The following is a 21,756-nucleotide window of genomic DNA, read 5'->3' as shown; positions in this document are numbered from 1 at the left end:
CTCCTCCCTGCGACCCAATCAGCAGAAATCCGCATTTTGATCGAACTCGAGCCTTCCATCAGCATTTGTGGAAGCAAAGCTGCGTTGTGCTGCCGACCAGGGCCGGGGTGTTTCTGAATAAGTAGGAGGGGCAAGGCAGGCTTACATCGTCAACGAGAGGGAGCCCCGCCATCACTCTCTCACACACACCCGAACTTTCTGAGCAATAACCCCGCCTGCGCACACCTCCGACGGAGGTCTCCATCTCCTTCCAACCAGCTTACGCTGCGCCCCCGACGGGCAGCCTGGGGAGAGAGAGACGGCCACACACACCTTATACCGCACCTCCGTTGACCTACCTTGCCTGTTTCTTCTCACCTTCCCCTCACTTATCCCACCGCTTTTTGCTAGAGCTCTTTCTGGCCGCTTGTTGAGATATCCCTCGTTGACTCAATCGCCTCACGTTCGTCCGTTGCTGGTGGGATTCTAGCTACTAGCAACAATAAAATGGCCGACCCAGCCAGATACCGATACTCGGGGGCCGTGGGAAGACGGTCCCCTCCCATCTATAATCCAGCACGAGCTTCGTTGCCCGTGACACACAGTCCCGGCTATCCTCTCTACAGCGGCGATATCCATAACATGACAGCATCCCTCCATGAGGGTTTGACGAGACCATCCGACGACTACCGTCCTACTGCCGTTCCTGTCAGCGCTACTTCATACGCCGTGAGAAAAGAGCCCGTTGCGAGAAGCACCAGCGTCAAGGACGGCCCTCGTGATCGCATCATCGACTCTGCAAACAAGCGGCCGATCATTGTTACCACCAAGCACCCACCCGCCGCTCCCAGGTCCAACAGCCCCTCGCGTGACTCTCGTGACCCCTACCGATCAAGCGACGAGGGGCAGTATTACACCCAGCCCGCCGTCTCGGCCAACCGAGGCCGCACACCCGGAGGCCCTGCTCCCTTCAGCGCCGCCATGGATGACGACGAGTATCGGCGGCTGAAGGAGAGGACAGAAACCGACAGGCTCCCACGCGGCGGGGGAGATCCATACCGAACTCGCCCCGTCTACACCGGGCCCCCTCGCTCCAACACGGTCGACTACGAGGACGATGGCTTCGAGTATACTAAGCCAAGTGAGCTTGCTCGCTACGATCTCGAGCACGACCGACCGCGCAGACGACGAGAGAGTCTGGATCGATACTACCGCCCTACCGTCAGTGTCAGCACCGACCTGGCCATGGGCCGCCCATACGAACAAAATGAAGGGAGGCGGGTTCGTCAAGGACCACCGCCTACCACCTGGGGTCTCGACAAGATCAACCGAGCTCCGACAATGCCAGCGGCTGGTGGCATCTACGATGGTGCTGGTGTACGCATGCCTGGTGCACCGGACGCCAGGCGATCTGGCCTGGCCATCGAAGGCCCGCCTGGCAGCCCCATGTCGGAACCACACGGCATTCCCAGCACTCGCCCACTAAATCTCCTCGAAAATGGCCCGCCACGCGCCGGCCACTATGATGACTACTATGACGACTTTGACCGTGATCGGGGATACTTACAAGACGATGTCGCCAGTCGAGGGTTTGGCCTCCGCGTGGAATCGGCCCTCGACGAACCCCGCCGGCCCCCTGACCGGATCTACCATGACGACCGACGCCGGGAACCACGCCGGGACTATGGAGATCGCGAGGTGAGGAGGAGATCAGACGACGATTTGGAAGTCATCCGTCGCGATCACGATGATCGAGAGCGGAGGGAGCGCCGTGATCGTGACCACGAGTACGCCATCGATGACGACTACGACCGAGACAGAAGGAGGCACAACAGGTCACCGCCTTCGGAGGACGAACGTGATCGTGATGGCCGAAAGGCCAAGGTTGACCCACTCGCTGCTGGCATTGGCATTGCCGCTGCGTCCCTCGGCATCGGGGCTGCTTTGCAGGGCAGAAAAGATGAAAAGAACGATTCGCCATCCAGGAGATACAGAGATGAAGAGGACGACCGCCGGAGATACGGTGACTCTGAGTCTGCTTACTCTAGGCCTCCTCGTAAGGAGCCACTTCTCGGCGATGAGGACTTTGAGATTGTAGAGCATCCGACGGACCGTGATCGTGACAGAGATCGTGAACGGGATCGTGAGAGGGACAGAGAAAGGGAGCGAGAGAGAGATCGCGAGAGGGAACGGGAAAGGGAGAGGGAGCGAGAGAGAGAGCGTGATAGAGAGCGTGATAGAGATCGCGAGAGGGAGCGTGAAAAGGAACGCGAAAAGACTGCTCGCAATGAGCCACCGGCACAAATTGAGCCCGACCGCAAGAGGCCGGAGAATGATTCCAAGGCCAATGCCGATAACGTGCCCGTCCCGGCAGACCGGGAAGAGGACGGCAAGAGCAGACCAATTCGTCGCCGGCCAAGAGCTGCTTCGTCGGCCTTCAACCCCAACGACACAGCTGGTTTGGCTGAACTCAAGGCCAAGTTGGCCGAGACTGAAGAAAAGAACAAGGCCAGCTCGTTCAAGCCGGAAATTCCCGCCGTGAGGGAGCCCTCTCCCGAGCGCAGACCTTCCCCTGTCGACAAGCGTGACCGCCAGGACGACTCGGCCATGGTTGTCAAGGAAGACTCCAGCAGAGTCGGAAGCCGCAGCAGCAGCGGCGAGATCACACCCCCTTCCTCGACCGACAGAACTGTCCGTGTCGTCGACCCTCCCAAGGAGAAGGAGCCAGAGAAGAAGCCCATCAAGGGCATTCTCAAGCAGCCCAAGCCCAAGTTCCCGGAAGAACCCAACCCGGTCCGGGAGGGCGTTGCGCCTCACAAGGATGACAAGACCAAGGCCAACGTGCCTCCTGGAGCCAGGTGGACCAAGATCAGCAGGAAGATGGTCAATCCCGAGGCTCTCACCATTGGCAAAGAGCGATTCGAAGTTAGAGACGACTTCGTCATTGTGCTGAGGGTGCTGAGCAAGGAGGAGATTCAGGCGTACGCCGACGCCACGGCTACTCTGAGAGGTACCTACTACCCCTTCGATGATGATTCAGACAGTGATAATTACAGTGAGAGTAGTTTGCTGACAGAGGATTTTGAAATCATAGAGCGTCGTCGGAAAGAGTATGAAGCTGAGAAGGGAAAAGACGATGACAGGGAGGAGGATGACGACAAGAAGAGGAGGCACCGTCAGCACAGCAGACGGGACCGGGATGACGATGACCGCCGGGAGAGGGGGGACAGACATCGTAGCCACAAGTACGAGTCAGATGATGACGAGGAGTATGGTGGCAAGTCGAGGAGGTCTTATCGGGAGAGGAGGGACTAGGAGTGGTGATGATGATGATGATGAGTGTGATGATGGCATGAAGTTCTGACAATTTCTTTCCATGTGTTTGAATATACGTTTTGTTTGGCTGAGCGGGGTTTGGGATTTGGGTCTAATATAGATGGACTGAATTGGAACGGATTGGTAGGAGGCAAAAGCGCTGTTTGGAAAGGTTAACATAAAGATCTGTTTTGGTTGTTAACATGTGTCTTGTCTGTGAGTCAGGCATCATCGTCTTGTGATCTCTTATAAATCCTCGATCTTGGATTGAACAACACAGGCATGAGCAGTCGGTTTAACGTTGGTTTTAGCGTAGGTGTCGAGTTGGGTTGAAGACTCCTCCTTCCCCAAGGTTTCCGAGGATAGGCCACTGGCTCATTCGGCCAAGAGCGGCACACCCACTTGCTTGTCTCCGAAGCACGACCCGTTGAGCTTTTCTCTCGCTGCATCGTCTTTTGCAGATACCTACTCATTCTGCTTTAGTCTGGCGCACCAGCACCCCCGGCTCGTTCAGGTTCGAATCTGAGAATCTTCCGTCGTCTAGATTACACTACTTCTCCTGTAGCATATAACACATCTCACCGCCCCCAGTATTCGCGTCAACCAGAATCGCCATCACTGATCTTCGACTCAGGCATCCGGGGAAGCTCCCGCAAGCCTTCAGACCATGGCCTAGCTCCAAGCGGAGCGCCCCCTATCCCTTGCTTTATCTTTTGGCTGGTGTACCTCACTTCACAAGTTCTTGGGACCGTGATAACATCTTTTCTTTTGATATCCCCATGGGGATGTCCGCAGACTCGATCAACAAACACCCTTCACCTCCTCGGTTCCTCGGTTCCTAGCTCTTACTCGCGGCCACCGCTTTGTCGGAATATGAAGGAGAAGTTTCTCTCAAGTACTGTCTATCTGCTTCTCGCCAGCATAGCCGCTTCTCTGTATTTGTGTTTCTTTTGTATCATTATTTCTTTGACCTGAAAACACACGCATTTGTTGTTCGTTGTACCAACGGCCCTCTTGTGGATTATCACCGTCGCTGTCAGAACCTCATGGTCTTGTCGGGTTGCCATATCGAGGCGTGAGATAGGTAGCTTTACTGGAGGGGATTATGCCGAACCTCCACGTACGATTGCTTCAAGTGGTGGCTGGGCTGGTGGTGGTTGTTGCTGTTGTTGTTGTTGTTGCCAAGGCTGCTCCTTGTCGTCATCAAGCCACTGGGGCATTCAATGATGCCGTTTCTTTCAATCGGCACCAAGGACAAGTGGGCAGCAGTAAGCCTGGGTTCGACATAAGTTATCTAGATGCAGCCGCTGCGCCTTTGGCAATGCCTCCGGGCTCGGGCTTCCACACCGATCAAATGGAGCGCTGGGAGGATGGTGAGTTTGTGGACGAGGAGCTGGGCGAGGAGCTGGAAAGGTGGTATGAAAAATGGAGCGAGTCTCATGGCTATGAGGACAACAACAACGACAATGATTACTACGGCGATGACGAAGATAATGACTTTGTGCCTTATCCTATCACCACGTACAACAACAACAACAACAACAACAACAACAATCGCCATCTTTTTTTTACCAAAAGAATGACCGAGGAGGGCTTTCAGACGCTGTACCCCTCGACCGCCTCGCTCTTCCACACCGGAATCCCCCCTCCTCCGCCGGCAACTAAGCAGACTAAATACCCCCCTCCCAGACCGCAATCATCCCACTCCCGTGGCACCGCCGGTGTCCTCGACCCTGCCCTTTCGTCTTCTTCTTTTGCAAATACCTTGACGGCCTATCAGGCCAGAGCACTTGTCTCGCTCCACAGGCGGCACGTCGCGCAGTTTGCTGCTTTGAACAGCAGGTTCCGCGCCCAGGTCGCGGCCGCGAGGCAGAGGCATGCGAGGAATATCGCTGATATCTTGGGGGTGCCGGCGGTGGAGGTGGGAAGGAGCGGGAGGCCGAGGCATGTGAATCTGGGTGAGGTAACGGAGTGGCAGATGAGGGAGCTGGCGGATTTTAGCCAGTTTGTCGAGTTTGAGCTGAGTGGGATGTTTCAGTGGCAGATGTGGGAGAGGAAGAGATTGCTCGAGGCGCAGAGGGGGGAGTGGGAGGGCTTGCGGAGGGAGCTGGGGGCGAAGGCTGCTGTGGTTGGTGGTGTGTATTGAGGGGGGGTTGGATCAGGGGGAGGTTAGCTGGTATAGGGAGTGGTTGGAGAAGATGGGGAGGTTGAAGAGGGGGAGGAGGAGGACATGGAGGGGATGGAGTGGTGGTTTGGGGAAGAGTAGGAAGAGGAAGGGCAAGGAATATGTTTAGGTGGGGGGTGGTGGGAAATATAGATTGTGTGTGATGTGGAGGGGGTTTTGGGGTTTGCACACATGATAAGCTTGAACATGTAACATTTTCCCATCTCTCTTTTTTCCTTTTTTTGATAAGCATACGAATAGCTAGTTGAGTTTCTGACCCGTGTGATGATGCCCTCTGTGTTGATATATCACCTTACTTGGAACATGCTATTTTCCTCACCACTCCCTCAGTTTTTCAACCCACCCGCAACCCACTCAGCCACCCTCCTCCTTCCCTCCGGAGTCAGATTCTCCCAATGCTCCACCGCCCTCACCTCCTCCCCATCCGTCGTCCCCATCTCAAACCTCCAAACCCCACAAAACGTCTCTTTCACCTCCCCGCCCCCGAGCTCAAATTTGCCCATCACGCACCCAAACTCGTGTGAGGAGCTGAGCGTGATGCTCTCCACCCTCATCTTTAGCGTCCCCCTCGTTGTCTTGAGCAGCTCCTCCTCGTGGGCCTGGCAGGCGGCGACTCCGAGGCAGGGGGGCAGGGAGTTGTCTGCCGGGTGGAGGACGCAGTTCTCTGTGGCGATCTGGGAGAGGCGGGTTACGTCTTCGTAGAGGTACTCCAGCAGATCTCTGGCAGAGGAGAAAGGGGGTTTGTTTTGCTGTTGCTGGGGTTGTTCTGGAGAGGTGTCGTGGGGGGTGAAGCGGAGGGGTTCGCTTTGCTGTGCTGCTGCTGCTGCTGCTGCTGGTTGTTGTTGGGAGGCCATTTTGGGATGGTATCTACTCTGGATAGAAACGAGTGGGAAAGATATAGAAAACCAGAGATGGGATGCAAGAATAACAGAGGAAAGTCGGGTTCAACAAGGGCACTCCGGACCTCCGTCACGTTTCCCCGACCACAGAGAAAGGGGGACAACACACACACACACACACACTCTCTCTCTCTCTCTCTCTCTCTCTCTCTCTCTCTCTCACTCTCACACTCACTCTCTCTCACACACACACACACACACACACACACACTTTTCACATCACCACCCAAATCCCGAACCACCACACGACACAGAATAACAACAACCAACAGACCTGCAATTTAACTTTTATGTATTTTTTTTGTCTACCCACAAACACTCTGACACACCCCAAGTACTTTTCTTACACAACCACGTCCCCTTTCCCCCCCTTCACTACATACATCTATCTAGGTACAACTATACGCCATGTTTTTGTCTCTTCGTATACCAACAACAACAACAACAACTCCATCCTCCCCCCCAAAACAAAAAACACACCCAAACGACAAAAACTTGTAAAACACAAATGCCACCAAACCATCCCCCCATTTTCCACCCCCCTTCCCCTTCCCCTTCCTCCACACCACATGAAATGCCCCCAATGCCAATGCCGAAACTGAAAAAAAAAAAAAAAAAACAAGCGAAACAAACTTTGACAATATCCCGCTCAACAAGACGAATGATGATTGATGCCGATGCTTTTTTTCCTCTTCTGCAAGAGAGTCGTGAACTTTTGGATTGTGCTGCCAGGAGAAAGACGGCCAGCTCACATGCTCATTGCTCATGCTCATAAACGTCGTCGTCGTTGTCCATGAAAGTGGTTCCGCAAGAAAAAGAGACGTCGCGCAAGGTGGAAGACAGAAACTAATCGTCCTCCTTCTTCTCCCCCCCGCGCATCCGATCGTTCCACTTTCTCTTGCCGACTCGCGTCTCGTAGTGCGGCGCCGCCGTCTTGACGTCTTGCATGACCGACTCCATGGCGCTTCGGGTCTTGTTTCTGTAGCAATCCACTACCGACATGTCAGTACATAATCTTCGCCAGCAAAAAAAAAAAAAAAAAAAAAAAAAAAAGAAAAAAAAAAACTTACAAGCTCGCTGCAAAAACACCGTCCTCCCTGCAAAAACCCTACTCTGCAACCAAGCCATCCGATACCCCAAATCATTCAGCCTCACCTCCTTCCCCCTAAACCCCTTCCTCATCCTCGGAATGGCCACCTCTCCTTCCTGGCCCTCGCCCATGGGAACCTTGACCATGGTCCGACCTCTGCTTCTGGCGCCGCGACCAGCACGGCGACCCTCGGTATCGGTCGTCCCATCGTCCTCGTTGCCGTCATGATCACTCGCGTCGTCCAAGAAAAACTTGCTTCCCGTCGCGCTCGGGGGCGGGCTCTGCATCTCCCGGGGGAAGTACGACCTGGGATAAACACTGCTGCTCTTGCGGAAGCTATCGGGAATCTCGCGCGTGTCCACGCCGTCCAGCGTGACGCGCACCCGGAGGCGGCTCTGCCTGTCGGAGTCCTCGACCAGAATAAACTTGCGCTTCTTGGCCTCGGGGATATCGGGGAACAAATCCTCGGGCTCGTCATCCCGGGGATCACGCCCGGCGCTCATCCTGCGAGTCGCAATCGCGCCGCCGCCGCCGCTGGCATGAGGCGAGCCGCTCAGCTGGTCGTGAATCGACATCGAGTTGGACGAGCCAGCGTGGGTGGGCGCGCCATTGTAGGAGCCGTAGCCGGTGAAAACCTGAGAAGGACGGTCTTCGGACCCCGAGGCAGATCCAGCCTGGGTAGGGGGTTGATGGTGGTGGTGATGCTGTTGCTCGTCCATGTAGGAATCTCCGTCGCCTATAAGACATGAGAAAATAAATCCGTTAGTGAAACATGTTCTCAACCAATGACATAACAACTTGCTCTCCCCCTCCCCCTCAATCAACCCCCCCAACCCCCCCCCCCCGCGGAGAAGGCAGAGAGAAGAGAGGGAGGAGAGAATACGTGCTGCCACGTATCAAAAACGACACGCGTCAGATCATGGTAAGTGTGATGCTTCCCAAACCACGAAAACAGCAGCAAGAACTCGCGAACCCTCCAAACGAGAAGCAGGGATACAAACAAGGGGGGTGCTTTTTCGTTCTTGTACAGAACAGGTTTTCAAAGCCCCGTCAGATAGGGCACTCCGTTTTGCTCAGAGTGTGAGGCAATTGACATGTATGTGTTGTGTGTGTGTGTATAGTGTGTGTGATGAAAAAAGGTGCTGGTTGATATGTGTGAACAAAGCGAATGCTGTGATGGTGCAGTGCCAGCAGCCAGACGACGAAAACGACGACGACCGAAAACCAGCAAAAACAAAACTAACAACAACAACAACAGCAAACGCGCAACTAGTGTAATGTACAGATCTTTCTTTTGTACCAGGTTCCTGTGGTTGCCCCAGATGCGGTGTGCTCGAGATTTTGTAATGTCGCCGAGCCGGTATATAACAGGTAAAAAAGGAAAAACAAAACGACTAGAAACTCCCTGTAAAAAAGACGGAAAAACCCAATAACGCAACAGTAACCGACAGAACAAAAAAGAAACACGAGCAAGGCAGAGCGGTTTGAAGAGGTATCACACTTAATCACGAACAAACGCGCGCGCTTCAGGCCATCTGGTGAAACATACCGACTTCATCTCCCCCCTGGGCACTCCCATCCTGCTGGCCGTGGTGGTGGTGAATCGACGAGTTCATGCCGCCCATGCCGGGCTTGCCAATCGCCGGGTTGCCGCTCGCTCCCATGCCCGTTGGGGTGGGCATCCCTGGGCCGGTTGGGGTACCAATGTGGGTGGCATGCGGTGTCGTTGAACCAGCCTTGCTGTTGCGCGTGTTCATCTTGGCCATTCGTCGGACGCGACGACTTCTGAGTCTCGGGTCCTGGTTGCTGTTGCGCCAGCTGTCAACAGCCCGCTGAATCAGACCTCTCTTGCCGCGGAGAGGCGGGTTGAGTTGGGCCAAAGCCCAGCCCACAGAGTTGCACTCGGTCTCGTACACAAGGCGGTTTCCGCGGTACTGGTCCTTGGGGCAGCAAGCGCGCGGATACACGCAGTTCTCCGTCTTGAACTCGGCCGACAGCTCATCCTGGTTCACCGATTCCACGTCGCAGCGAATCGTGTACTCCATCTTGACTCTGTCACGAGAGTACTCGAACGCAATCCACTGTACTCCGTTGGTATCTTGCCTGACCACAAGGGGCGTGGTGGCGGGGATAGGTCCGGGGGCAGCGTTGGGATTCACGCCAGCAGCTCCGCCAGCTGGCGCGGTAAGAGGAGCACCATTCTGAGGACCAGTGGATGAGGCGCTACCGATGGAGACGGGAGCAGAGGGTCCAGGTATCCGGTTAGTGAGACCATGAGTCTCAATCTTTCCGGGCCGAGGGCTGACCGTCATGCCAGCCTGCGAGTGCTGCGAGGTGTGGTGGCTCATCTGGTGCTGAGGAGCCGTGTGAGACATCATCATGCTCGGTTGAGAGGCCATAGACTGGTGTGATTGCTGCGGGTGTTGAGCGTACGGGGAAGAAGCAGTCTGCGCCGACATGGACGAGTACTGTTGCTGAGGCCCGCCATAGTACATTGACTGCTGGTGTAATTGCGAAGGAGGCTGTCCATACATGCTTCTCTGCTGATCATGACCTGATGGCGATGCTACCGAGGCGGGCGAGTTGGACTGAGGAGTGTGGTAGGATGACATTGGGGGATACGGTGGTCTCGGCATGGTTGCAGCCATCATGTCTCCGGTGTCTACAAGTCGACGTTAGCCAGTTTGTCGAGCGTGTGGTTTTGAGTTTGGGGTTGAAGTTCCAAACCCACGAGAAATTTTCACCCACTGCGGAAGTGTACCCGCTAGTCGCACCCGGCGTGCTGTACGGGCTCGGCTGGTGTCCGTAGTACGACAGCGAATGTTCTTGAGCGTTGCTTGCCTGAGACTGCGGTTGATAGACCGAGTGGCCGGACGAATACGCGCTCGAGTGGGATTGCTGTTGTTGCGCTGGGGCTTGACTGTGATGCTGTTGATGAACAATGCTAGAGGGGCGAGAATGCTGCAGATGAGGAGGAACAGGACCCTGTTGTTGTTGATGGTGGGTGTGATGCTGCATAGAGGAGACAACCATTAGTCTTCACGGTACAGGGTTGCTTGCTAGACAAAAAAAGACCATGTGTGTGTGTGTGTTCTGGAGCGCCGCAGACGCGTCTGGGAATGTTGTGCTTTTTTTTCTCAACCTGAACCGCGTGCAAGGTCTGGGCAGCCGGGAAGATGTGTCGGTCCCCTGAAAAAAAAAGGACGAGGGATCCACGGACGAGGCGGGTTAGCCTCGGGGATTTGGGTGGGATTTGTACAGTACGACAGGGCTCCCATCATCCGGCATCCAAACCGACTGTGAGGAGCCAGGGAGGCCAATGCTACCCACCTAGTGGAGCAGCAAATGCTCGGAATCACCTCCCGAGGTTTCGAGATTGCCACCTGGGTGTTCTCTCAATGGCATGGTGGCATTCCATCAAGATAACACCGCATGGAGGGGAGCAAAGGGGGGGATCGTGATGGCTACTAACCAGATATGCAGTGCTGCGGCGTGGCCACAGAGGAGATGGTCGACTAGAGATGAAGGTGTAGAAGGGAGTCGCTATTTTGTGGGGATGGCTGTATTATGTACCGACTGGGGACGGCCAGGAGGAGAATGGGAAGATGGGGCTCCGGACCAGGAGAAGGTCAAGAATGATGAGATTGAACAGGGGGCAACAAGAATGATAATGATGCTTGAGATTCAACGTCCTCTGTCTCGCTGACCAGACCGGGGGCTGAGAAGACCGAAGAGAAGCCTCAAAGCCCTGAACCTGACCAGAGTGAAGGAAAGGAATTCTCCTTTTGGTTGTGTGGTAGGACAAGGGCTTGAAAGAAACGCGGGCAGGGGGGACGACTGCATTTTTAGATGAAATGGCCAATGGCGGAACGCCTGCAGAGCCGAGGGTCATGACTATTGCCCAACCGGGACTGGCAGGCCGGAGCTAGCCACTGAAAGGGCAAGCCCAGTGTGTGGTTTGCTCTCGTTTTCCTGGCAGGCCCGTCTCTGCGTGTGTTCTGTCTTTTCTGCGTGTCTTCTGTGTGTGCGCTTTCATCATCTGGGGCAAGGACAAGGGGCGGTGAGGTGCGGGTGTGCACATGCGGGTCCCCAGCGGGCTCCTGGGCCAATCCCTGCACTGGCAGGCCGGCTCTCTTCTCCCACTCGAGAACACGGCACTCCAATGGAACATGGAAGTCCCGCAGCAGGTCGCCGATACGTACCGCTCTTTGGGAAGCCCAGAGGGCTGCGCATTGGATTCGCCTGCAAGCACCGGAGGGGCTGGGCATGGGGCATCACAGCAACTCGCTGATGGGACACAGCACCCGCGCAGGACACAGAACGCATGCCCGGACTGAGGTACGAGATACCTCGCAGTCCCGTCATTTGGGATGACATTTGCAGCAGCTTTCTTTGCTGCAGCCGAGACAGCGAGGTCATGCTTCCGAGAAAACTTGCGCCCATGTGTGGACCCTGGCCGGAGGCACACCGGGGGAGGGTGCTGCGGAACGTGTTGTCCCTGTCTCCCTCCCACTCTGCGCGGAACCACTCAGCGGGTGGCTCCACCACACACGCTTGAGAGAATGCCCCACAGGACACGGTGAGTTGCCTCCAAAACCCCACTTGCCAACGGTGCGACTGACTCCAACCACGACTCTAGAACACCCAGCGCATGTACCGAGTACACAGCAGAGGTACCATGGACATGGCGAGACCGTCGCACGAGTGTCGTCAGCGTGCACACCTGACTCCGGTGAATGGGCCACCATCCAGGTCCGACATGAGATTTCCAGGTGAAGCGCCGCGATCGCTCGATCCGTTTCTTTTTGCCCTGATCTTTTGATACGGCATTTGCGACGCCTTGGGTGATGGGGGGGGGGAAGGGTAAGGTTTGGGGTACAGGGGAAGGCCATCGGTACGGCGCCAGCATCCCAGCCACACCGCCGTTGGGAAACAGTGGCCATGACCTGTTCGGTCCGCCACTCTGGGGAACCCAGACCGCTGACACACTATATCATGCAAGCCAAACGCTGGCCTCCATGGACAGCTGTCACTTGTCGTAGGCTATGAATTGAGTTGCACCGTTGAACCCAATGCCGGCGCGGCATGCTCAGGCCAACAGCCAGCAACCACACCTGTGCCAATTTGGAGAGGCCGGATGGTGGAAAAGGAATAGGATGGTGCCGATGTACTGTGAGGGTATGGCACAAAAAGGTGCTGATGGCGCATCTCGTCCAGGCCAAATGCGCACTACGCACGCCGGCACAAGCCCCTGTTGCATACTACCGACGCCCTGGCTGGTGGTGAAACAGGAGGGCCCTTGCAATTCCCACACAACCCTGACCACTCATCTTCTCCAAGTCAGGCTTGCGACAGGCACAGCCGTTTTCTGGAACAACTCGACCCCGACTCGATTGGCCAAGGAAATCAACGACGCGCCTACATCGACGGACGAAGGCGTCTTTTTTTTGGCTTTTTTTTTTTGTTTTTTGGATATTGATATCGCACTCTGAGAAGGAAACGTAAATTCGGGCGACTATTGAAAACGCTCGACGGTGGAGATCACGTAGTAAATGCCGCGCTGAGGACAATTGTCGCTTGACATTACCTAACAGCAGGCAAGCGCGCCTGCGGCACTCTCGGTGGTGGGTGGATTGGCGAACAGAGATTGAAAAAAGTGGCACTCACCGAGTCATGACCGGGCTCTTCCTTGAAGTGGCTGGGCGCCTGCCGGTGCTGAGCCATCTTCATCAGTCCCATAGGGTATGCTCGTCTTCAAAGTGCTGTAAGGGTTTCTCTGTGGGGAGGGGGAGATGTTAGTCCAAGTCGGCTCTCTCTGTGTGTGCGTGCGTGCGTGCGTGTGTCGCGATGACCTCGCTGGTTGTGGAACACACAGCGGACCTGGGTTGATCGTCTGCCAGGAACGCCTGCCAAACTGGCGACAAGTAAACCAGGTTGTGTGGCCAGGGACCCGTGCACCCGCCTGGCTTGCCGTGAACGACGCGACCGTGGCTGGCCATGGCACGAGAAAGGCGCGGATAGAGATTCGGGAGACGGATGCAATGGAGATCTACTCACAGATAAATTCGGCGCCGTTACCACGATAGTGCGGTCTCGGGATCGGTGCGTGCGGTCTTGTTTGTTCGGCCGGGGAAGCACACGATGTTCTGGGGAAAAGGTCGAGGTTTTTAGTAGGTGCGGGCCAAACGCGCTGCTGGCAAGGATGGGCTTGAGATTGTGAAAGGCGGTCGGCAGTGCGGCGTTCTAGAAGAAATGGGGAAAAACAGGCCAGCAAGTTAGTCTCGATCCGAACGCACCGCGCCCCTTGGGCCTGAAGATACCAATATAAAACGAAATAAAAAGCAGCAAAAGCCAAGGGGTCTCGCATGTAGCAAAATTTCCCAACGCTTCATGCAAGGACAGAAGGGGGACTAGGGTGGAACATTGCCGAGATTGAAACGGGATCGCGCTGAGTGTGACACCAGACCCTGGTACGATTTCCGAACGGGTGGTGCACCAGAGCACGCCCAATATGATTTGCCTTGAACAAACATGGCCGACAAGTGCGACGGGTGCTGCCTGAGGTGATGGGGAAAAGTGATATGCACGTACCTTGGCTATTACCTCAAATGTCCCGAAATAGAATTTCCCTGATAACGCGTTCTGAACGTCGCGTAGCGCAAAGTTAGACCTCGTTTCCCAGAAGTCCAGTCGCTTGGTAGCTTTTTCGGTTGGACGGTGTGTACGTTGTGGGAAGAAAAAAAAAGGGCTGGGGGAAGCGACGTCTAACGGGCCACCAAATCCAGTCACTCGGGTTCAGACCGTTGAGGTGCTTGAACCACGTGCTTGACTTTATAAAAAGAAAAACCCACCGGCTCACAAAGACGTACCCTTTGTAATTGCTTGTAAGTCGCGGTTGCTCTTGCTTGCTCACGTCCGTCTCTTTCGAACCGATGGATCTGCAACGCCTGCCGCCTTGTTAGCCTCGTCGTCCGCGAATATGTCAACGTATAATCCAATGGAAGGAGACTCGATGCGTTGCAGCTGTGGGAAGGGATAAACCAGGCCCATGCTGCAAGGAGCATATGCTATGATGCAATATGGCAGCGCGTGCAGTGACAGCAAGGGCGACAAAATCGGATGGCAGGAACCATCGACAATGTTCTGAACCTTCGGGTGAAAGTTGATAGATGGTCGGCGATGGTGATGTTTGTGACACCACTTGGCGGGATCGAGGATGCAGCATCAAGCCGATGCGCGCATGGAAGACATGGGACCGGCCACAAGATCAACTTGCCTTGGAAAAGAGAAACGGGATGCCTTTCAACAAAGAGGTTAGCCATATGCAACGATGCAATTGTATTGAAGCCCATGTCGAATCGCACCCATGCCCTGGGCGGCAGCATCGTCATCCTGAATGTCGACAACCGCACACACACACATAGGCTGGACGTGGTGATCCAGAGCTCGGTCGGTCCAGGGCATGTCCTAGTCGTTGGAGGGTTTTCTGGCTGATGGGGGAAACCCGAGAGTATTGCGATGAACTCACCTCTGCAATGCAAACGGCAGCTTGCGGTGTTGTGCGATGCGCGCGACGCAAGACGAGTATTCGAGACTGTTGCTCCTGTCGAGATGGTGGCGCGGCCGGATCTCAAGTTTACCTCGAAGGTTGACAAGGCCTTTGGATATGGTATTAGGAACGCGCGCGCAACGAGATGGTTTGAAGGTGTGCGTCTTTGAAAAAGTTCGGATGAAAGGGGGGCCTGTTGGACAGGACCTTGCTATTTGAACAGGGATGATGGTGGGAAGAAATGCGCGTCGGCCACTGGGTTACACCGCAGTCAAAAATCAGCACAAACTGCTTAGCGCGAGGTGCAAGGTCTCAGATTAACGGCCACACTTCCCACGCCTGCCAACCTCGACACCACGAGGAGAGGAGACAGAAGCGACTGAAGAAGACCCTGCAGTAAGAGATCCGAAAGGGTGAATCGACATGCCGTCACTCGCCATTCAACACGCGACGTCTTTTGTAGGTATGCACAGATATGGGCTCGGGGAAACACAAGGCGATGGCTGATGACAAAGGTGTAAAAAAGAAACGAAACGAAACACGCAGTACACACCGGTAGTCTGCTACTCCCCTTCGTATTGTCAACCAAGCGTTTTCTGGGTGTTCCGTCCCTGTGGATTCAGTGGCGTGGGACGCGAAAGGTGCAACGGTGGAAAAACGGTCGAGTACGGCAATGTGTTAGGTAATTCCCAGTCGCGCCCACATGTATGTAAGGTAGGCAGGTGAGAGTGACGACAACGTGAAGAAAGAAAGCAAGAAAGAAAGAAAGAAAAACTGTTTGCTTTTGCGAAATGTGGTAAGCGCAGGTTTGCTACCTGCAAGAAGCAAGCCTTGGTTCTTTTCGACAAGAGGGCGAGCGCCGCCGTCAAGGCGCTGAATTGCTTTTATTTTTCGTGGTACTTGGGTCATCACCCATGCAGGGGTCAGTGTGTGTGGGGGGGGAGACAAGACACGCTGCTGCACGCAGACACGTGAAGCGGCCTGGTCGGGAATTTTGGATAGGATTTGGGGAAGATTGGAGGATGTTGACAGGGGGAATAGCGAGGCCGCGATGCTACACCGACACACACCTCGGTGAGGGAGAGGATGAAAGAGATGGACTGACCAGAAAAAAGAAATCAAGCTGTGAGCACGAGGACGCGATCGGGGAGAAAAAAAGCTCCGAGTCTATATCCGATCAGCTCTTCGCCCGTCCAAGCAAGTGGCGTTTGACAATGGCTTGCGGCACACTGGCAGCATGTAGAATGAGGCCCTCACAAGGCAAGAGCAAACGAGAATAAACCGACAGTTGAACAACTAACAGAGATAGAGATATATGATATATATGTTGCGGTTAGTAGGTAAAGATACTGTTTTGACCCAGCAACTCGAGCGGTGTTGTTCTTGAAAGCCGTCAAGGTAAGGCTAAAGAATGACACGTTGAGGTTGAGCTGAGCTAGTTCGCGGATATGTGACTCTCAAAATGGTAATGATGATAATGATCAAAAGCAGCCAAAAACCCACCCTCAAAAAAAATATACGAAGGTAGGTAGTGCTTCAAACAGGCTGCGAACTGTGATCGAGAGGTTTGAAGATGGGAATTGTGAAAAACAGACGGACTGCAGGGGCAAGGATGAGGTTGTCTCTCGACCGTTGGGCCGGTTGCAGATGGGCTGCCCAGACGGGTGGAGAGGGACGAGGGGGGGAGCTTGGGTGCCGTGGGTGCCCTGAGAATCCTTGCAATGATGGGGTGGTGAGGGGTGGTCACCAGGGGCAGAAAGCTAGGGGGGTGAGCTTCTTCGGGTTCTTGGAGACGTCTCTTGTGCAAGCCCGGTCTCGCGGTCCTTGCATTCGACGACAGCCCTGGTCGCCGTCTGGGATCTGGCGGGAGGGGGAAAAGGTACACAAGGTTAAAAATTGGGGGAGGCAGGGAAGATTATGTGGTAATTGGGTGTGTCGAGGGGGGGGCTTGGTGGCTGCTTCGGCTTCTTCTGCGCAGGGGGGGTTCGAGTGGGATTTTAGCACAGAACCGAGGGGACGGGTTGGACGGGTTGACGTGGGCAGGGAGGGCAGGGAGGAGGTCCGGCAACAAGAGCTTGTCTCGACGGGCAAGACAAAGTACATAAAAGTGACTGGATATAAAACAACCACGGTGGCCGACATCAACCAACACACCACGGTTGGTGGGATAATAAAGAGCAATTCACCCAGGACTGGATGATACGCAGAGCGACCTGGAGAAGACAGACAGACAAGACAGACAGCCCAGAGAGGTCCCAGGTTATTTCCCGCGCCGAGGGAACGGTGACTGGATGGATGGGATTGGCGTGCCAGGAACTGAACTATTGCCCGGCTTCGCTCCGCGGACTGGAAAAGTCATCAACCTGCCTATTTCTGGTCGGGGAGCGGTCAACTGGCTGCCATCTGATCTGATCCTCCAGCCCAACCAATCAGACGCTCGGTTTCCACTGGAAACATGATCGAAACAGCAGAGCAATGCGCATGACAAGCGGCTCTTGGTGATAGCGCAAAGATAGGGTCAATACGGGCATACCTGGATGAGGGAAAAGCATGCGAGCACATTGTACATCACCAGAGATGTAGTTTGCGACATGCACATCCCTCTTGCAGAGATGCAAGGCGCTTGGGGCGCACTTTCGAAATGGCTCAGTTGTGCTGCAGCGGGACGCACAGAGAGTGATGGTGGGGAGGGGGGGGGTCTTATGATAATGCACGCCTCCCGCCGCAGCGAAACCGAGAATGGAGGGAGGAAACGCTGTGCCGTTCGTCGACAGAAAAACTGGGTGCTCAGGAGATGGCTCAACACGAGCGATATTCAACAGCTACGGAGCACTTCGTGCAAACTAGGCGCGGAAACGCAGCCGCTGCCTCAGAAGAAATTACGCGGAAAAAAGTGAAGCTGTGAGTTGCAGTTTTTTTCTCGGTGGACAGCCGGCAGGCTTCCGGAAGCTCCGCGGTCCATATCCCGCCCACCGCTACCCGCCGCCCACCTTACCGACCTACCAATCCACCTACGGCGAAGTGGACTCTCGGATACGTTGCGGTGCATTCCTGGTCTCGGCCTAGCTCATCATTGATGATGAACAGCGAAGCAATTTCTCGAGCGGTGAACACCTATCGGACCTCTCTTTTCACGGTGAGCCAACTCAGCAACCGACCAGTCAGAAAGCGGTTAGGTTTTGCTACGTCTAACGTGATGGTCCCATCAGTTTGGGACTTGGGAAATGAGACGCTGAAGAAATGACGAAACTGAGCCTGTTGAGGGAACCAGTGGCTGGTGCGCCTGCTTTGCCCAATCAGCACCGCGAGCTTTACGCAAGTAGGGCCGATCAAGCCACACCCATCTCGGCCCTCTCTTGCATTAATTGAACAGTCACTGGAAACGAAACAGGAGACTCCCAAGAATAACCTTTCGGCTGGCAACCATGCTGTAAGCAATTATCACCAAGTATCTCGGCAGTCAAGAAAACGTTACAAGAACAGAATATTTCCTCCCCGCCGCCATCCTTGTTGGACCCTTCTTGTCCCTGGCTTAGGATCCTGTCAAGAGCTTCAAGGACAGCGGTACCTGGCCCTCGTCCCGACTCGCTCCCGACTCCCGAGAATCTTGAAAGGACGACGTGCTCTTCACAAGTTGCACAAACCCTGGAAAAGCGGCGCTAATTCCCAAGTTATCGACACTAATTATCCTGGCACTGTCACCGGCAGCGACAGCAATGCAGAGCAGAGGCAAACCATGACGCCAAGCAGAGCGGGAAGTCAAGTCGACATTCTCGAAGGATGGCCTCTCCCTCAGAAGACAAGAATATGGCCCAATGAGACCGGTCATACCCGGAACTCAAACACGCCCCACCCAGTGATCATGTCCATCAATCGGAAGCTAAGCGTCTCGTCACCTATCTTTCCTCACTCACAGCATTGAAATATCACGCGCGCAGATCTGGGGGCACGCCCCGGTGGTGTGGACAAGTCTTCCCCTCACCTCAACCACGGAAAAGTGTGGGCGGCCGCCCTGTTGTGTGTGCTGAATGTTCCTCGTCACACACCGGGTTCAGTGCTGACCCGCGCTGAGATCTCGAAGGATGTGTGCTGGGACGCGCCCCATGCCCCTTTCATTACCCTAGCACAGTTCCCCAGCAAGCGAGCGAACCTGGTTTTCCGGAAACTTCTTCCACTCCTGGTCAAACCGTTTCTTCAAGCCCAAAGCGCAGTCGACAGTATCCGTACACGACGAGAGCTTTGCCCGTCCTCGACGCCAACGAAGATTATTATCCGAAGTATGTCTCAAATGATGAGGTAAAGGTTATCCACAATTCGAGTTGGTTCTTATATATCCGTTCGGATTTTCAGGTGAGATTCAAAAAGATATGTCGTTGTTCTCAAGGCACCCCCCGTATCATGTACATACCAGGCCCCCTGTCGCCAACCTGCATGGTCCAGCGGGAGCTCGCCGAGAGCGCTTCGCTTGGCCCTTTCAAGAAACATTATGCTTCGACATAGGTGCAACAACCGCCAGCAGATATCTCTCGTTTATTGGAGATGATGGACAACTATTCCAGGCAACACAGTTTTGATCAGTCATAAAGACAAAAAGAAAAAATGCAACTCCAAGAAAGACTTCATTTCACTGCAGTGGGCCAACCTCTCCCTCAATCAGCCAGAGGCATGAACTCAGAGCTACATCACAGTCAGTGCGCTACTTTGGGGCTGGGTCATCAATCTGCGGGAACCGCATGATGGATGGATGATACGGTGTTATTTTGTGAGTTTATGAGAAAGCCAGCCTCTTCTATTTCTGGCCCAAACTCATCTTGAAAAAAAAAAAAAAACAACTTGCTCGTTACGGATAAATCACATTCTTCCCTTTCGGTAGGAGAGCCGAAAATGCTACGTAATCTGAGGAGGGAGTGGTCGATTTTGCCAAGATTGGAGTTCATTTGGGATGGTGATGTCAATACTATTGAGGGTCGATATGGGACTGTAGGTACAGGCAGTATCGATGTACACCATGTTTTTTTTTAAAGACTATCGTGGGAGCACTCCAGCCTTATGGTACCTATGTTTGGCTGAGGAAGCTTTCAGGCCTTGTTTGCGTTGCTGCTGTTTGGTCAAGGATAGCCACTGGATGTGGTTACACCACACGCTTTTCCCTGCCATATCCCGCAGCAGCATCCCTTGTAGAATACCACAGTCGGGAGCGGGCGTAGGTGACAGGGACGGTGTGGGCTTGATAAGATTCTGATAATGGGGGAAATACTTTATCAACCTCCATGATACCTTGAAAAGATGAAAGTCATGGTAGACTTTTGAACCTTTGGCGATTGCCCCCCCCCCCCTCCCCTCAAGATTTGAGAGTCATCCACCGCTGGGGGCACATGACGTCCTCGTTACAATTTCCAGTCGAGCAACCGGCAACAGGATGGGGGGGGTGCGTGCTTCCGTTGTGTGGCTTGAATTGGGCTGTCGACTTTTTCTTTTGTGTTAGCCAATCGATGTGCTCACCGTGATGAAGATAGGAAAGAGGAACTAGCAGCCTCACCGACCGGTTAGAAACAACAGCATGAGGCCCGGTGTGGCAGGGGAGGAGAATGCAGCTACCCGAGGCCATACATACCTCACTTACCTATAATATGCGTGTAGAGCCAGCCTTCTTTTTATTTTATTTTTTGATTGTATTTTTTGCCATGCCCTCTCCTTCTCATGAATTCGGACCTGTTTCGACACAAGTACTGTGTACAAAGAAGACCGGCCTGTGATACAAGTGACACGTTTATGAGGGGGAGGACAAAACTCAGGGTCTGTCTGATTGAATCATTCTGACAAGCCACACACGAAACGCACGGAAGGGGGGGCGGAGGGGGGGACAAAAAATTCCCAAAGCTGCGGTGAAGGTTTTCTCTCACCGTGACCATGCTGCCTGAACAGAACGCCACACATATTCGGCTTCTTGGGGGGAACGATCGGCAACCTCGTGGGGGGAGGTCAGCTTTGAAGACATTGGAAGCACCGTAATGTCTTGGTTTACTTTTAAACTGAAAGGCTTACTACAGCACAGCTCTCTTCATCGTCATCTTGTATCACCAAACACTTGCTTTTCCCCCTTCCAAGAAACAAAACGCCACTGTTTCTCTCTGAGGAAAAGCAAAAAAAACTAAAAAAAAAAAGAAGAAAAAAGAAAAGAAAAAAAAAAGTGAAAGCCCCAGAGAATTGGCACGAACGAACGGTCAGGAAGAAAACGTGTTTTGTTTTTTGCTGGGTGCCGTATCGGCCGGTTCGGGGATGTGGTTGTCTCTAAATGTCTTGGACATTGCTGAGACGAAGAAGATGATGTCTCTCGCCTTTTTTATTTTTTTTCTTTTACTCACTGATTATCAATCCATCCCAGGGGGGGAAAGAGTCTCATAAAAAGTTTCGATGGCTAAAATGCATATACCTGTAGCCTCAGCGTTTGATGATATATGTCAGGGGCCGAAGATTCCACGGCATTTTCGAAGGTGAGTGTTTGTCTCTTGTCAACGTCAGTTTGCATCTTTTTTATATCGGCCTTTTCTCATGGCCAGACATACATACATGCTGCAGATTTCATCTTACATCTCACACAAACACACACCGCAAGAAAAAAAAAGATACAAACCTCTCGTATTTTTTGGGGGGGAGGTTTTATCTTGAGATCGATGGGTTGAGGTTTCCGGAGCCTGGATCGGATGGCCAGAGTGCTCTCAGGCTGTAGGTTTGGATA

At 54.0% G+C, this 21,756-nt stretch overlaps 4 protein-coding genes across 4 annotated transcripts; 1 reads left to right on the top strand and 3 right to left on the bottom strand.

The window, feature by feature from the left end:
- Positions 1-486: 486 nt before the first annotated feature.
- On the top strand, positions 487-3,294 carry PODANS_1_16990 (uncharacterized protein; the record flags this gene model as incomplete). The annotated part of the gene is made up of 2 exons (XM_001907112.1): positions 487-2,989; positions 3,074-3,294. The coding sequence occupies 2 exons, from the start codon at positions 487-489 to the stop codon at positions 3,292-3,294; spliced, it is 2,724 nt and encodes a 907-aa protein (XP_001907147.1).
- Positions 3,295-4,990: 1,696 nt separating this feature from the next.
- Positions 4,991-6,333, bottom strand: PODANS_1_16985 (uncharacterized protein; the record flags this gene model as incomplete). The annotated part of the gene is made up of 2 exons (XM_001907111.1): positions 4,991-5,414; positions 5,834-6,333. The coding sequence occupies 2 exons, from the start codon at positions 6,331-6,333 to the stop codon at positions 4,991-4,993; spliced, it is 924 nt and encodes a 307-aa protein (XP_001907146.1).
- An 891-nt stretch (positions 6,334-7,224) lies between these two features.
- On the bottom strand, positions 7,225-8,187 carry PODANS_1_16980 (uncharacterized protein; the record flags this gene model as incomplete). The annotated part of the gene is made up of 1 exon (XM_001907110.1): positions 7,225-8,187. The coding sequence occupies one exon, from the start codon at positions 8,185-8,187 to the stop codon at positions 7,225-7,227; it is 963 nt and encodes a 320-aa protein (XP_001907145.1).
- An 807-nt stretch (positions 8,188-8,994) lies between these two features.
- Positions 8,995-10,480, bottom strand: PODANS_1_16970 (uncharacterized protein; the record flags this gene model as incomplete). Its single annotated transcript, XM_001907109.1, has 2 exons — positions 8,995-10,130; positions 10,213-10,480. Coding segments are annotated over 2 exons (1,404 nt in total), but the record flags the coding sequence as incomplete, so codon positions are not given.
- Positions 10,481-21,756: the final 11,276 nt, after the last annotated feature.

Source organism: Podospora anserina, chromosome 1 (genome assembly GCF_000226545.1).
Source record: "Podospora anserina S mat+ genomic DNA chromosome 1, supercontig 4".
Classification (NCBI taxonomy): domain Eukaryota; kingdom Fungi; phylum Ascomycota; class Sordariomycetes; order Sordariales; family Podosporaceae; genus Podospora; species Podospora anserina.
The sequence above is the reverse complement of the archived record's forward strand: the minus strand, read 5'-3'. Positions and strand labels throughout refer to the sequence as shown.